This window comes from Schistosoma haematobium, chromosome 1, assembly GCF_000699445.3.
Source record: "Schistosoma haematobium chromosome 1, whole genome shotgun sequence".
NCBI lineage: Eukaryota > Metazoa > Platyhelminthes > Trematoda > Strigeidida > Schistosomatidae > Schistosoma > Schistosoma haematobium.
The window spans coordinates 83,605,089-83,620,330 of NC_067196.1; the positions used below are offsets into that span (position 1 = coordinate 83,605,089).

The following is a 15,242-nucleotide window of genomic DNA, read 5'->3' on the forward strand; positions in this document are numbered from 1 at the left end:
TGTTATAATTTCGTAAATATTTTCTTTATTGAAATATTTACATTTTACAACTTCCTTCATATTACTTGTACGGTTTATGTAATGAATCAATATGACCATTGGTATTGTTTAAACCTTTCACTGCATTATGTTTGCTTAAAGAAATACAACTTATGTAACCTGTTATTGGAATACATGTTCAAATTGATTTTGTATTGGAATGTAGATAGTTGAGAAATATTTCTTATGTATATTAGCAAAATTCTTAAGAAATTTCAACAGCTTTTTTATTAACAGAAGGGGTTTGTAGAGATTTTAGAAAAATTTCACGGATTGAAATCATGAGTCAATTGAAGCTAGAACACCATGGAAAACGTGGAAGCACTGGACGGCCGTTTTGTCCCAGTATGGGACTCTTCAAGCATGTGCCGGAGGTGGGACTCGAACCCACGCTCACATCGTGGATGAGAAACGTGGACGAAACGGCCATCCAGTGCTTCCAGGTTTTCCGTGGTGCTCTAGCTTCAATTACCTCACGATTTCAACTAGTGAAATTTCTAAAATCTCCACAAAACCCCTCCTGATATGAATCATCATATGCTCACTAGTGACTGACTTCAAGAGATATTCCTGGAGTTCTTGTGTGAAGCCGTTACCAGTGGAGTTCAACCAGGTCCGTTTTGAGATATCAACTCACTGAAGACAATTGTGTATGGTGGCTCTATTTCGTGGATTGGTTGAAGTTAGACATTAACACCATTGGATGCCGGCCGGCTCAGTGGTCTAGTTGGTTAAGCGCCTTGAGCAAGACAGATAGGTCCTGTTTTCGAATCTCATGGGGTGCATGATCGTGGATGCGCACTGTTGAGGAGTCCCATACTAGGATGAAATGTCCTTCCAGTGCTTGCAGGTTTTCTATGTTGGTCTAGCTTCAGTTAATTCATGATTTCAATCAGTGGAATTTTTTTATTGTTAATTCAATGAGATGGGTAATAATAAATGTTTATCTAATAATTTAATAGTTGAATTCATTAGTCAATTAAAGCAAGACCACTATGGGAAACTTGGGAGCACTGAATGGCCGTTTCGTTTTACTGTGGGACTCCTCAGCGGTTCGTATCCACGGTCCTAGTCCATAAGATTCGAACTCAGGACTTTTCAGTTTAGCGCATGAACACTTAACCTTTAAACCACTGAGCAGGCCGGCATTCAATTGTGGTAATGTTTAATTCCAACCATTCTGATAGTCAAAAACTAATTTCAGTATTATTTAAGGTTGACAAAAGTGACAAAACTAGGTGTATCTATATTTATAACTGCATGGTTACAGCAAGAATGTCAACAGTATGTACTTATTCGTTTTTATGAAAATTTTGTAGATTATTGTGATGATAAATACATGAAATCTTAAATGGAAACACTTAAGATGTTTGCATATTCTCTTTGTCTATCTTCTAAAAAAAAAGAAAAACGATTTTATTGAAACTGATAGATTAAATATAATAAAGGATAAAGACAATTTCGTTCATACAAATGAACTGGTAAAAAATTTTCACGACAAACAATAAGTGACAAATATTTATAAAAATAGATTTTTGAGTGATTGCTCTTTGAATGAACTTCACCTGTAGCTCTTCTAGGGCTAGCGCCGGCACCAAGCCCAAACGAAGGATTGGTCGTGGGGTCAGTAACCCCATCCCGCAGAAAAAAACCTTGCTAAAGAAACGCTAACCAGAATAAACAGTTTATACCACTTAAGTTCTGACCCAAGAGGGATCAAAGAAGCACTAACTTCAACGTGCCAGGAGGTTCTGAGCGACAAGTGGCATCATCATAGGGAATGGATTCCTATGAAACCCTGGACAAGATTCCAGAAAGAAAGAACAGCAATTAACAACGACCGAACATGAGCAGAGAAAGTCAAGGCACAAGCTGAATACATTAGGTAAACAAGCAAGTGAAGAAGAGCATTAGAATTGACAAGCAGAGATGAGTAAAAGAGCTAGTAGCGACAACGGTAAAGCTTCAAGAGAAGGAAATATAAGCAACTATATGACACGACGGAGAAACTAGCAGGGAAATATAGGACACCGAAGACACCGATCAAGGACAAACAGGGCAAGAAAATCACGGAGATTCAAGAACAGAGGAACAGATGAGTGGAACACTTCGAAGAACTCTTGAATAGACCATCCCCACTGGACATCGAAACAGCACCTATAGACTTTCTTTTAGCTAATACTACACCAACGATCACAGAAATCAGGATGGCCACACGACAAATCAAGAATGGGAAAGCAGCAGGACCTGGTAGTAAACCAGCTGATGCACTGAAGTCAGACACAGATGTAAACGCAAACATGCTCCACGTTCTATTCAGGAAGATTTGGGAGGAAGAACAAGTACCAACACAATGGAAGAAGATACCCCATCAATATTCCAAAAAATGGAGATCTGAGCAAATGTGAGAACTACACAGGCATCACACTAATATCGGTACCAGGAAATTTTTTAAACAAAGTGTTGCTGAACCGGATGAAAGACGTAGTAGATGTCTCAATTAGAGGTCAACAGGCTGGATTCCATAAAGATCGGTCGTACACAGACCAAATCACGACAATACGGATTATCGCTGAACAATTAATTGAATGGAATCCGTCACTGTACATCAAATTCCTTGTTTATGAGAAGGCATTCGACAGTATGGATAGGAGGTTCTTATGGAAACATCTCCGACACTATGGTGTGTGCAGCTGAGAAGATCGTCAACACCATACGGGATTCGTATGACGGACTACAGTGCAAAGTTATGCCTGTAGGTCAGCTGACAAGTGCATTCCAAGTGAGGACCGGAATCAAACAACGCTGCCTACTCTCTATCTTTCTCTTTATTCAGGTGGTCAACTGGATTATGAAGACCTCGATATCTGTCGAGAAGTACGGAATAAATTGGACAGCTTGGATGCACCTAGACTATATGAACTTCACAGATGACCTGGCCCTTCTGTCCCATACATATCATCAAATGCAGGTCATAACAAACAGTGTAGCAGCAGGTTCTGCATTAATAGGCTTTAACACACACAAGCGGAAAACCAACATCCTCAAATACAAAACGGAGAACACCAACCCAATTACTCTTGATAGAGAAGCTCTAGAAGATATAGAATCTTTCACGTACCTAGGAAGCATCATTGATGAACCAGATGCAGTTGTAAATGCGAGGATTGGCAAAGCGAGGGCTGCATTCTTACAATTGAAGAACATATGGAATTCGAAGCAACTGTCAACCAATATCAAAGTCAGAATCTTCAGTAGGAACGTCAAGACAGTTCTACTGTATGAAGCCGAAACGTGGAAAACTATCGCAACCATCATCAAAATGGTACAGATATTTATAAACAATTGTCTACACAAGATACTAAATGTCCGTTGACAGGACGCCATTAGCAGCAGCCTGCTGTGGGAAATGAGAAACCAGGTTCCAGCTAAAGAATCAATTGGGAAAATTCGTTGGAAGTGGTTAAGACATACATTACGGAAATCACCAAACTGCATCACACGGCAAGGGTTAACTTTGAATCGTAAAAGGAAACGGAAAAGAGGAAGGCCGAATAACACGCTGAGTTGGGAATTGGATGCAGACATGAAAATGATGAGTAGCAACTGGGAAGGACTTTCCGGCACAGAGTTGAATGGAGAGTGCTGGTGAGAGACCTATGATCTTCCATGAGGAGTAACAGGCGTAAGTAAGTATGTAACTATTTGAATGCATGTTAAAGAGAGAATCCATTGCAATAGTGTATGATGGCTGATACGAATTTTGAGGTCGATAACATAATTTACAGTACTGAGTAATGCAATCATTATGGTTTTATTAGTGTATAAATAGGTGGAATAACATTCACGTTTAGGATCAGCTAAACAACACTTTCCTAACTTTAGAAAAATAACCGATGAACATCGATTACATATTTATTTTTGCTTATTAAGTTGGAAAGGCCCTTCGTTCTATCATTTTAAAAGGTATCTACTCTGTTTTTAAAGTTGTTAAATAACATCCGTTGGCTTGTAGCATATGTGCATACCACTAAAAGGGCGAAGTTATATCGAATATTCATATTGTTATGTCACAGTGATAAACCTCATATACCTATCGGATTTCAATCTTAATACATATCTTATTTAAATTATGTTATTATGTTGCTTAAACCATTTGTATATTTAGTCTGAATAGCATCAGATGTAAAAACTATGATGTTATATTGATGAAAATGAAAACGTTTGACATTAATTGGAAATCATTTGATTTTTATGTTTCAAGGATGTGATGCATGTTTACGTATCAGAAAGTAGCCTTATCGGAGATTCCATTCAACTAACGCCTGCTGTAGATCAAGATGCTGGGTCAAATAACATTATGAAATATATGATTGAACCTCAATTTCCTGAATTCCAGTTAGAATGGACATCACTTGATAGAGATGCTACAATGGCAAACAATCAATTCTCTGAAGATATACAGTCTAGTGATATTCAATCATATTCTGATCATTTTATCAGATCACCACCTGGTCCGAGACATGAACTTCGTTTAATTGTTCGAAGCCTATTAGACAGAGAAACAAAATCTTTATATGAATTCAATCTAACTGCTATAGACGGTGGATCACCAAGTAGAAATACAACAATCAAGTTACAAGTTCATGTCACAGACTTCAATGATAATTCTCCGATTTTTGAAAAAGATACATATACTGTGGATTTGCATGAAAATGCTCGACCACATACACCAGTTATACAAGTAATTAGTTTTCGTATGCCTATAAAATTATTATTTTGAAGACTGGTAATATCTGAATTCTTCTTAGAGTATTACATTATCCTGTGGATTATTTTTGATAACGATTTAACATGATTAATTTAGTTATACATAAACTTCGAAAATGTCTAAATTCCTAAAGGTTTGTGGTTTTACGGTGTGCAAATATTTATGTCTGGATTTTGATCAGGCTTTCTCGGAATATATACATCTAGAACATGTGCTTCAATATAATCCTTTTTTAGTATGTTTAGATTGTGTCTAACAATAGGATCCAGAAAACAATCTTCATTCTATTTTGAGCTCATCATTCTGAAGTTTTTCAATCCTAGGACTCGGCTGCTAAAGTGATGATTATATCAGTTAGACATTCTTTATATTATTCTCTAGAGTTTGAAATTGATAGGTTTTGCGAATTGAATGCTATATTCGTTTCATAAGCTATTCTGTAACCCCCAAGCTAGAACTAGACAACGACCTGAACAACGAGAGAGAAGACGTAAAGTATGTGAGAAGTAGTTAACTCCAAGGTTCATTTCAATACAGAAAATACAGGGTTTTTATAATATTTTAAATGTCCTTGTGTTTCTAGAAGATTCTGGAATGCTACTAAACATAGCAGCAGTGTAGCAATCAGCCAACCAGAACCTCTACATGTGACGTTTGAATTCCTTAATATCTTTGGCTAAAACTTCAAGTGAACGCTGATTGGATGAAACGCTTCTTAGTGTTTCCTGATGCTTGCTTGTCTTTTGCAAGAAATTTTCTGGATCACTCCAACAGAACTAAACAACTTATATTGCCTGGACAACTGACAGTTTCGTTAAATCAAAGTACATGTAGTTTACTGAAATCGAATTGTGTTGATCTCATTAATGTCATAGCTGACGAGGTTTGAATAGAATTCACCAGCAATATAAACTACCATAAATTTGGCAAATTATACAGTAGATATATACATACATATTAGTAGTAACTCTTTTAAATACAGTATATATTTATTAACGTTCTTTCCTGGGTAATCTTCTTTTATCATACTCTGAAAATAATACACAATCCAAATTATCACATATATGGTTTGTTTATATTTTAACTTACTTAATGATCATATGTAGTTTAATAATAACAGTAAATTATTCGGTATGAAAATAGGATCAAAGATTCATTATAGTTATGTTACTAGATTAGATTTTACTCTGTTGGTTAACAAGTTATATAAATTAGGGAAAAAAAGAACACTAACCCAATAAAAAAGAAATTTATTATTAGTTGTCTAACTGTAGAATATTTCTTCTAAGCCAATAATTATATAGTGAATATATAGATTCTAAGTTTGTATATATTTCCCTGAAGAGTTTCGAAGAAAAAAACAATCTATTTAATAATATTTAAACATTGAAGTTTGTAGTATAGAATCCATCAATCCAAATTATCCAAGAATTACTGTAAATTTCACAGATCGAAATCATGAGTCAATTGAAGCTAGACCACCATGGGAAACCTGGAAGCACTGGATGGCCGTTTCGTCCCAGTATGGGACTCCTCGGTAGTGCGCATCCACGATCCCGCACCCCGCGATTTTAAGCTGTGAAATTTCTAAAATCTCCACAAAACCCCTCCTGATATGAATCATCATATGCTCACTAGTGACTGACTTCAAGAGATATTCCTGGAGTTCTTGTGTGAAGCCGTTACCAGTGGAGTTCAACCAGGTCCGTTTTGAGATATCAACTCACTGAAGACAATTGTGTATGGTGGCTCTATTTCGTGGATTGGTTGAAGTTAGACATTAACACCATTGGATGCCGGCCGGCTCAGTGGTCTAGTTGGTTAAGCGCCTTGAGCAAGACAGATAGGTCCTGTTTTCGAATCTCATGGGGTGCATGATCGTGGATGCGCACTTCTGAGGAGTCCCATACTAGGACGAGACTGCTGTCCAATGCTTGCAGATTTTCCATGGTGGTCTAGCTTCAGTTAATTCAAGATTTCAATCTGTGAAATTTCTAAAAATCTCCACAACCCCTTCTGATAATTACTATTAATGTACAATCAACAGTTAAATGGTATTTGCTTAATCATGTAAACTGATCTATGAATAGAAGTTAAATGAACTGAGGTATTATAACACTCGTTGTATGTTTAAACTCATTATTTATAAATAATTAATCAATCGATGTTAACTTTATAATCTCTAAACATTTGAGGTATGATTGGTGAATTTCATCCACAAAGGAACTGAAACAGTCATAAGGGACGTTAATAAATTGGGACCGTGCAACATCGTAAATTGATAATATCTGTACTTGTGAACCACTAGGTACTGACTTAGTTATCTATGCGTAATACTCTGAACGTGAAACATGAAAAATGTAGTATTGTATGATAAAGTATGATAGAGTGTACATATCATCGTTTCTGATTAAGATTTCACATATGGGACGACAGAAGATTTTGTGAAATATTACATGAACTTTGACGTAGACTGATATCATCAAAAAAATTATCCGTCCTTATTAAATCTCAAAGCTCTGCTTAAATGATGTCCTGGATTTGATCCTTAGTAGTGGTTGTGGTTACCTAGTTCTAAGGTTTATGAAACTTGAATAATACCATTACAAAATGTTTTCTTGCTTTCATTGATTTTCCATCAAACTTTAATGTTCGGTAAAATAATGCTTAGAACAATTATGTTTAGGACAACTATGTTTCCGTATATGATTATGTCCCTAAATGACGTAGTTTTAGTGGCCCGGGATCTGACTTCAATGAGATCGTATGAATGTTCGTTATTGAATAACTGCTGTTGAAATATATATTTGTTTTGAATACGTATATTTCATATAATCGTTGTTCCAGACAAAATATCGGCGAAGCAAAGAGAAGAGAGCTAAGCAAAATGACGCGCAGTGGAGAAGGTATGTGAGTCAACACTACTTAACCAAGCATTAATCGATATTTATGGTCACACGAAAATAAGCTACAGACATGCGGTGAGTAGGATAAGACGTGTACACACATACGTTTATATAAAAACAATCAAGTTTGATGAGTGAATATGATTAACAAAGTGGAAATGTGACTCAACTAGTATAGATAAATTGGCCTGTCCAGTAGCTAGAATAAAGTATATGGGCTTAACATAACAATCGACACAACATAGTAACCATCTGATATAGCGTTTATCTAAATTACATATTCACCTTACATTTGAAGTATATTTATTAGACGTCTAAACTAAAGTGAAAACAATACAATCAATGCTTATGAGATATATACATTTATGAGTCGATTCATATAACCTCAGAATACTATTGATAACGGTTTTTTCCATTCAAAACCACTGTGTTAATGTGAGTAATGATAATAATAATAATAATAATAATAATAATAATGATAATAATAATAATAATAATAATAAATTTTATTACATTTTGATGCTTCTATAAATTTAAATCCTATTAGGCGCCATTTTTATTTGTTATTTTATTTTGTCATTTAATTAATTAAAAGACAATTCAATTTTTATAGATAAATTATTATTGAATAAAGCATGATACAGTCAATATTCATAATAAAATGAAAAAACCCCAACTAGATTATAATCATACTGCATGCTTCATTTAAATGGTTCCTCTAGTTTTTTTGAGTGACTATATATAGTTTTTATTCTCGTAATAAAATTCATATTTTTTAGTGGTTGAATTTATGAGTCAATTAAGGCTAGACCACCATGGAAAACCGGGAAACACTGGATGGCCATTTCGTCCTAGTATGAGACACCTTAGCAACACGCATCCACGATCCCGCCTCGCGAGATTCGAGCACAAGACCTGTTAGTCTCGTGCGAGAACGCTTAAAATCTAGACCAATGAGCCGACCGGCATCCAATGGTGTTAATGTCTAACTTCAATTAATCCACGAAATTTCGCTACCGTCCACCATTGTCTTCAATGACTTACTATCTCATAACTGACACATTTGAACTCCACTGGTCACGGCTTCTCACTAGAACTCCATGAAATACATCTTGGAGACCGTCACTAGTGAGTATATGATAATTATTATCAGAAAGGAGTTTTGTGGATATTATAGTAATCTAATAGTTGGATTCATGAGTCAATTGTCGAAATTCTCATTTTGACATTTGGTAAATAAAGAATGAATCGAGCGAAGAAATTTCTTCTCGATTAGTTTTTCATCATGGCTCTACACTGTATATATATATATATATATATATATATATATATATATATATATATATATCATTAACAATAATGACATAATGCTCATCGATTAGATACGTTACGTAATAATTATATAATGACATATCAATTATAAATTAACATTGAGTAATTAGAAGAAAGACGATTGATGATAACCAGTAATTGTTAATGTTGAAATGACCCATCTAGAATGTTAACTTGAATCAGCTAATATGTTAAATGAAAGTTTAAGATCCATGATCCGAATAAATATGGATTAGATAGAGTGAGAGAAATAATAGTGTAATTACAATTCGATCGAATGTTTAGTGGAAAGCTATATTGTGTGAAAAATTAGTAAGACGTAATAAGGAGGGATGGATACGAAGTGAATGAATCATGTATGGGTGAGATTAATAATCATGTTTAACCAATAGTAATGATAATAGTAATAACACAAAGATTTGTGAATAAAAATAACAGTGACAATTACAATTCACTACGAAAGATCGTAAGCACAATAGTCAAATTAGTTCATTCAATAGCTAAGATTATAATTGATTAATTGGCCTTGAGGTTGGCCGAGAGAGGAGAATTGGTTGAAAATATTCCTTTTGTACGCATAGCTCAGGATTCTTCATCCGGATGGCTACTACTTCAGCTACTTGGAAAACTATAAGTATGGCAAGCATTGGCAAAAAATTACTGACCAAATAAATAATTGAAAAAGACTGGTTTATACTGGGACTATGACCAGTTTGTACTAACCAGTAATTATTCGAAAATCAAGCAGTTGTTACGTTGCATAATATATTTTAGTTTTTCGATTGTTTATAATGATCGTTAATTGTAAGGCTATAAAATATATTGAGAAATTATTTTAAAATTAAACTATAATTGGGTAATATTCTATGCTTTAAAGGTATTCATTTAAACATACAGTCAGGATGATATTAGGTCGGTAACATGATATCGAACAGAAAAAATCACTTCATTCAATTAGTGAATTTTCTTTTTAATGAAAATTGTATTCTAAATAAATATGTAGATTGGTATCTGATTATTTTGAATGACATCAGAGATCATTATGACAAATGAAACATGTAAATCATTGGTATGGTTAAGGTAGTTAAAGGTGATCTTAGTTCCGTGCTATTTAAGAATTATTGGCAAGATGTAGTGTGATCTCGAAAGAAACTAAAGATTCTCTCGTAATTCGAACCCGTCCAAAAATAGAAGAACATACCATCTATTTCAGCAGTTGCTAATATCCGGTAAGACTTGGAAATTTAACCAGCACCAATGACTATTCAAATGTAACCTAGATTACTACTTAATAATCGATCACTGTAAAAAAATAATAAAAAATATATACACTATAACAACATGTTAACAGTTTAGTTCATTATTAGAACTGTTCAGAGAAATTGATTCCTCTGATAGAAAATCATATTGTTGAATAAGTTTAGATTTCCTGATATTAAACTTAATACAAATTATTTTCATAATACCTAATTACTTATATTTACAGTCAATTCCTAGAATGGGACACTGTAACTGGTATTTTGAGTTTACTTAAATGTACGCTTACATTTCAATAAGTAAATATTATATGTCTGTGTTTATCTATATGTGTGCATGTGTGTGTGCGCAATTAACTAATAGGAATCCATAAATAGAAAATGAATAATGAAAAAAAGGTGATCATAATAAAAAGATCCCGCTCGTGGGATTCGAACCCAGGGCCTTCGCGAACGCTTAACCTACTGGATCGTGGTTGCGCACTGCTGAGGAGTCCCACAATAGGACTAAACGGCCGCCCAGTGCTTCCAGGTTTTCAATGGTGGTTCATGATCTCAATCAAAAACTTAACAATCTCCACAGCCCCTATACTGATAATAATAATTTGCTTTTTCTCTTAAAGCTTTCCTACATTAAGTTTTCAGAATTTTTTTAAGTAGTGAACAATTTAAAAAAGTAAAATGATACAAATAAGTAGAACAACATTTTAAAAGGTTGTGAATGATCTGGTGATTTACAAAACTATCAACTAATTGATCTACATTATGTTGTTGTTTTTTATCATTATGATACAATTATGAACTAGTGTATTTTTATGCATTAAAGTTTAGTTAATTGTCATTAATACTTCATTATAAAACATGTAAAGGATAATAGAGTATGATTTTAATCGAACTAATAAGTAAGATTAGTATCAAGTAGTAACTCAATGATGACAATGGTGGATGTGTCGCTCAATTTCGTGGATTAGTTGAAGTTAGACATTAACACCGTTGAATGCCGGCTCAGTCTCAAATTCAAAACGAAGAACAGCTATCCGATCACACTTGATGGCGAAACTCTGGAAGATGTAGAGTCCTTCACATGCCTAGGAAGCATCATCGATGAACAAGGAGGTTCAGATGCAGACGTAAAGGCGAGGATTGGCAAAGCAAGGGCAGCATTCCTACAGTTGAAGAACATATGGAACTAAAAACAACTTTCAACCAATATCAAAGTGAGAATTTTCCATACGAACGTCAAGGCAGTTCTACTGTATGGAGCTGAAATTTGGAGAACTACTACAACCATCATCAAACATGTACAAGTATTTATAAATAGTTGTCTTCGCAAGATACTCAACATCCATCGGCCGGATACCATCAGCAACGACCTACTATGGGAGAGAACAAACCAGCTTCCAGCTGAAGAAGAAATTAGGAAAAGACGATGGAAATGGATAGGACATACATTACGCAAATCGTCAAACTGCATCGCGAGGCAAGCCCTAACTTGGAATCCTGAAGGGAAGCGAAAAAGAGGAAGGCCAAAGAACACATTGCGTCGGATTATAGAAGCAGATATGAAAAGGACGAATAACAACTGGAAGGAGCTGGAAAGGATTGCTTTAGACAGGGTTGAATGTAGAGTGCTGGTGAGCGGCCTATGTTCCTCCACGAGGAGTAACAGGCGTAAGTAAGTAAGTAATGCCGGCTCAGTGGTTTAATTAGTTAGGCGCTTGGCGCGAGACTGAATGGTTCTGGGTTCGAATCCCGCGAGGCGTGGTCGTGGATGCGCACTACTGAGGAGTCCCATGATAGGGCTAAACGGTCGTCCACTGCTTCGAGGTTTTCCATGGTGGTCTAGCTTCAATTGACTCATGATCTCAACTGTTTAAATTAATAAGTACGAATCCATTTTACTAATTAAGTTTTATGTTGAATCATCAATCATTTTCATTAAACTACTCATTATCATAAGAACTAACTAACTAACACAAACGTATTCTTTGACTATTTTCTTTTTAAACTAACTACTTGAACTGGTTGGTTTTTATGTAATCTCTATTATAATATCATGAAGATCGTTTCGATAATGTAAATTCAAACTAAGTCAACGATTCCTAATAATTCTAATGACAGCAAAGATAGATAGTGGCTACCAGTGGGATTCAGGATATACGTTTAGTCCTATTTGGGACTGGTCAGCTGGATATACCTGCTTGTGACTTAATGCTGTATCGAGGCAATGCGTACAGGATGCAAATATGCCAATTGAAGTCCTAAATAACAATGGGAAGATACAAGTAAAACAACATCAGGTGAATTTAATTCTAATAATAGTCTAAAATATTTTCATTCTTTAAGATAAGCTCATGAGCGGCCTATGCTCCTTCACGAGAAGTAACAGGCATAAGTAAGTAAGTTTAAGATAAGCTGTCACTTTCTGCTTAAAGATAACTTTACACAAAATATTATAATCCAACTTGATTCATCTTCATATTAATTTGTGTAATAGATAACTAATAAACATATATCTTTTTTTCTTTCTTACCAAAACCATTTACTTTTAAAATGATAACTCTATAAATGAGTTTGAAATTAAACGGATTATGTTCTAAATTCATTTGGTATTGTTTTACTTGTATCTTCCCATTGTTATTTGGGACTGCATTTGACCAGTCTCATGTTGGTATATGTGCATCCTGTACGCATTGTCTCGATATAGCCTTAACTCACATGCTTTCTAAGCAAAGATGGACGAAGCAAATAGGACGAGACGCGCGTCCTCGATTCCACTGCTAGTAACTATCCATCTTTGCTTAAAAAGGAATATGTTTTGTCCCTAATTTTTTCATGAAGTATATAGAATGATGTAAGTAAATAATGCACTAATATAGCCTTCAACATTATATACATTATCAACAAAAATCTTTTCTTTTCCATGGTTATTTAAAGGTTAAAGCCAATGATATCGACGAGGGAAGTAATGCACAAATTAAATATCGAATAAGTTCATTGACTAAACCGGAATTTATACGATTATTTACATTGGATCCAATAACTGGTTGGATACATGTGCAATGGGAAGTGGACTATGAAATACACAAAAAAGTATGTTAATAATTTTATAAATATTTTAGTTAATAATATAAGAAAAAGACATTTCATAATTATCATTACAAATTGATGTTAATAAAAAGACCATTGCAAACCTGTTAGCACTAACTGGAATGTTTCATTCATGTATGGAGCTATTCAGATGTGTACATTCGCGATCACAGAGAAAATCTAAATTGGTACCTTTTAACTAATATCTAGATCATTGAGCTGGTATTTAATGGTTTACATGTTTAACACATATCAGCTCATAATATTGTGTAACTATTTTTCAATGAATTTGTTAAGTAACTACTTTACATTCAGCTCACTGAGACTCGCTTGAATCATACATTCCACTGATCATGATTTCTTATTAGAACTTCGGAATTTATCTGATTTTACCTATATAATCGAAGGAATCTCTATAAATCCCAATTGTAAATATATTATTAATAAATTTCTTTTATCTTAGTTTGAATTGAAAACTAACAGAGAGTTTGGAGCCAGTTTCAACTTTTAATTTAAGGCTGAAGTCTTTTCTAGTAGATGAAATGCTTTAAAGATTATAGTTCACTACATTATTACTATTATTAAACATTTTGATGGGGTCATCTAACCACGAGGCTACAGTTATGTTATACATAATAAACCAATAACATGAACAACGAAGACTAACTATTGTTCTAAAGATATTAAAATTGGTTATCTTGAACAGGATCTCTATACTTTTTAACACAACTATTAATCTTACTTTAATTCCTCAGACAACTCTAAGAAGTTGACTTAAATATATCTGTCCATTAATCTTTAAACTCAACTTAAACAAAATAATCTACAGGCACTATTACGTTTTTTGTTTTATGACTATACTAGACTGTTGTTACAGTATAATTTTGAGACTCTCAAAAATGTACATAGACTTTTATGTGAATTTCAAGTTTCTTATTTAGTCATGAACCAATGGTCTATATTCTAAATGTGTCGATTCTTTATCTTGTACTGCCATCATTTAATCGTTGTCGGTTTTATGTATCACTCTCTATACAGCTCATTGTCAAACAATTTCTTAAGGATGATTTTTTATTTATTTATCTAGACACATAGATACTGGTAAAAGTGGGCACCAAATACATATGTGCCACACAAATCTCATTTCATTTGTGTGAGGGCTGTGATACTCTCAGGGTGCTCAAACCGTACTAGGTGGTTTTCTTGGGGGGCCACACCCGGAGCCTTCAACCTAAAGGCCTGATCCACAAAGTAGTGGGGTAACGTAAGGAGATGCAGTCCCATGGTAGCCGGTGACCAACAATTGGTTCATTCTCCATTTGTTCCCTCAGGATACCATTTTTTTGAAATCAGGGTTCTTCAACTCCCCTAGGTAAACTCTCCGTGTCCACTGACCCGGTTTGATCGCCGGACATTCGCCTTTCGTCCTCTCAATTTCGTAAACAACACTCCTGCCACGAGAAGGCTGTGAGTAGGACTTCCCTGGCGGTGGTTGTATACATGTGGCCATGTGAGAGCATTTGGAGAGGGAGAGCGGACTCTCCCGACTCTCGGCTGTACCAGGGTATTTGGAGGCCTTAAGGAGGATTAGTAAGTTATCATCTTTATTGAAAACAATATACCCATATTTCAAAGTGTTCTCATTATTTCATAAATGAATTTGAGCTAACTGATGGATAGTTTAACAAATTGGAAGAAAGTAGTAGTTTAAATATGTAAGAATAATGTATCTGTTTATGATCAATCAAACATAAACTGAAATGTATACCAAAACAAAATTCCTAATGATCATTCGATTCAATGATAACTTTTAACCTGTGAGATATTTAGACATTGGATACAATAAAA

The 15,242-nt window shown here is 34.6% G+C and overlaps 1 protein-coding gene across 1 annotated transcript in view; it reads left to right on the top strand.

Annotated features, from left to right (window-relative positions):
• The window catches only part of PCDH9 (Protocadherin-9), a 90,272-nt gene that overhangs the window by 26,447 nt on the left and 48,583 nt on the right, over positions 1–15,242 (top strand). The window contains exons 4-5 of the mRNA XM_051209878.1: positions 4,304–4,783; positions 13,242–13,397. Coding sequence (XP_051075349.1) covers positions 4,310–4,783; positions 13,242–13,397 — 630 coding nt within the window. The 5' untranslated portion in view covers positions 4,304–4,309. The remainder of the gene's footprint in view (positions 1–4,303; positions 4,784–13,241; positions 13,398–15,242) is intronic.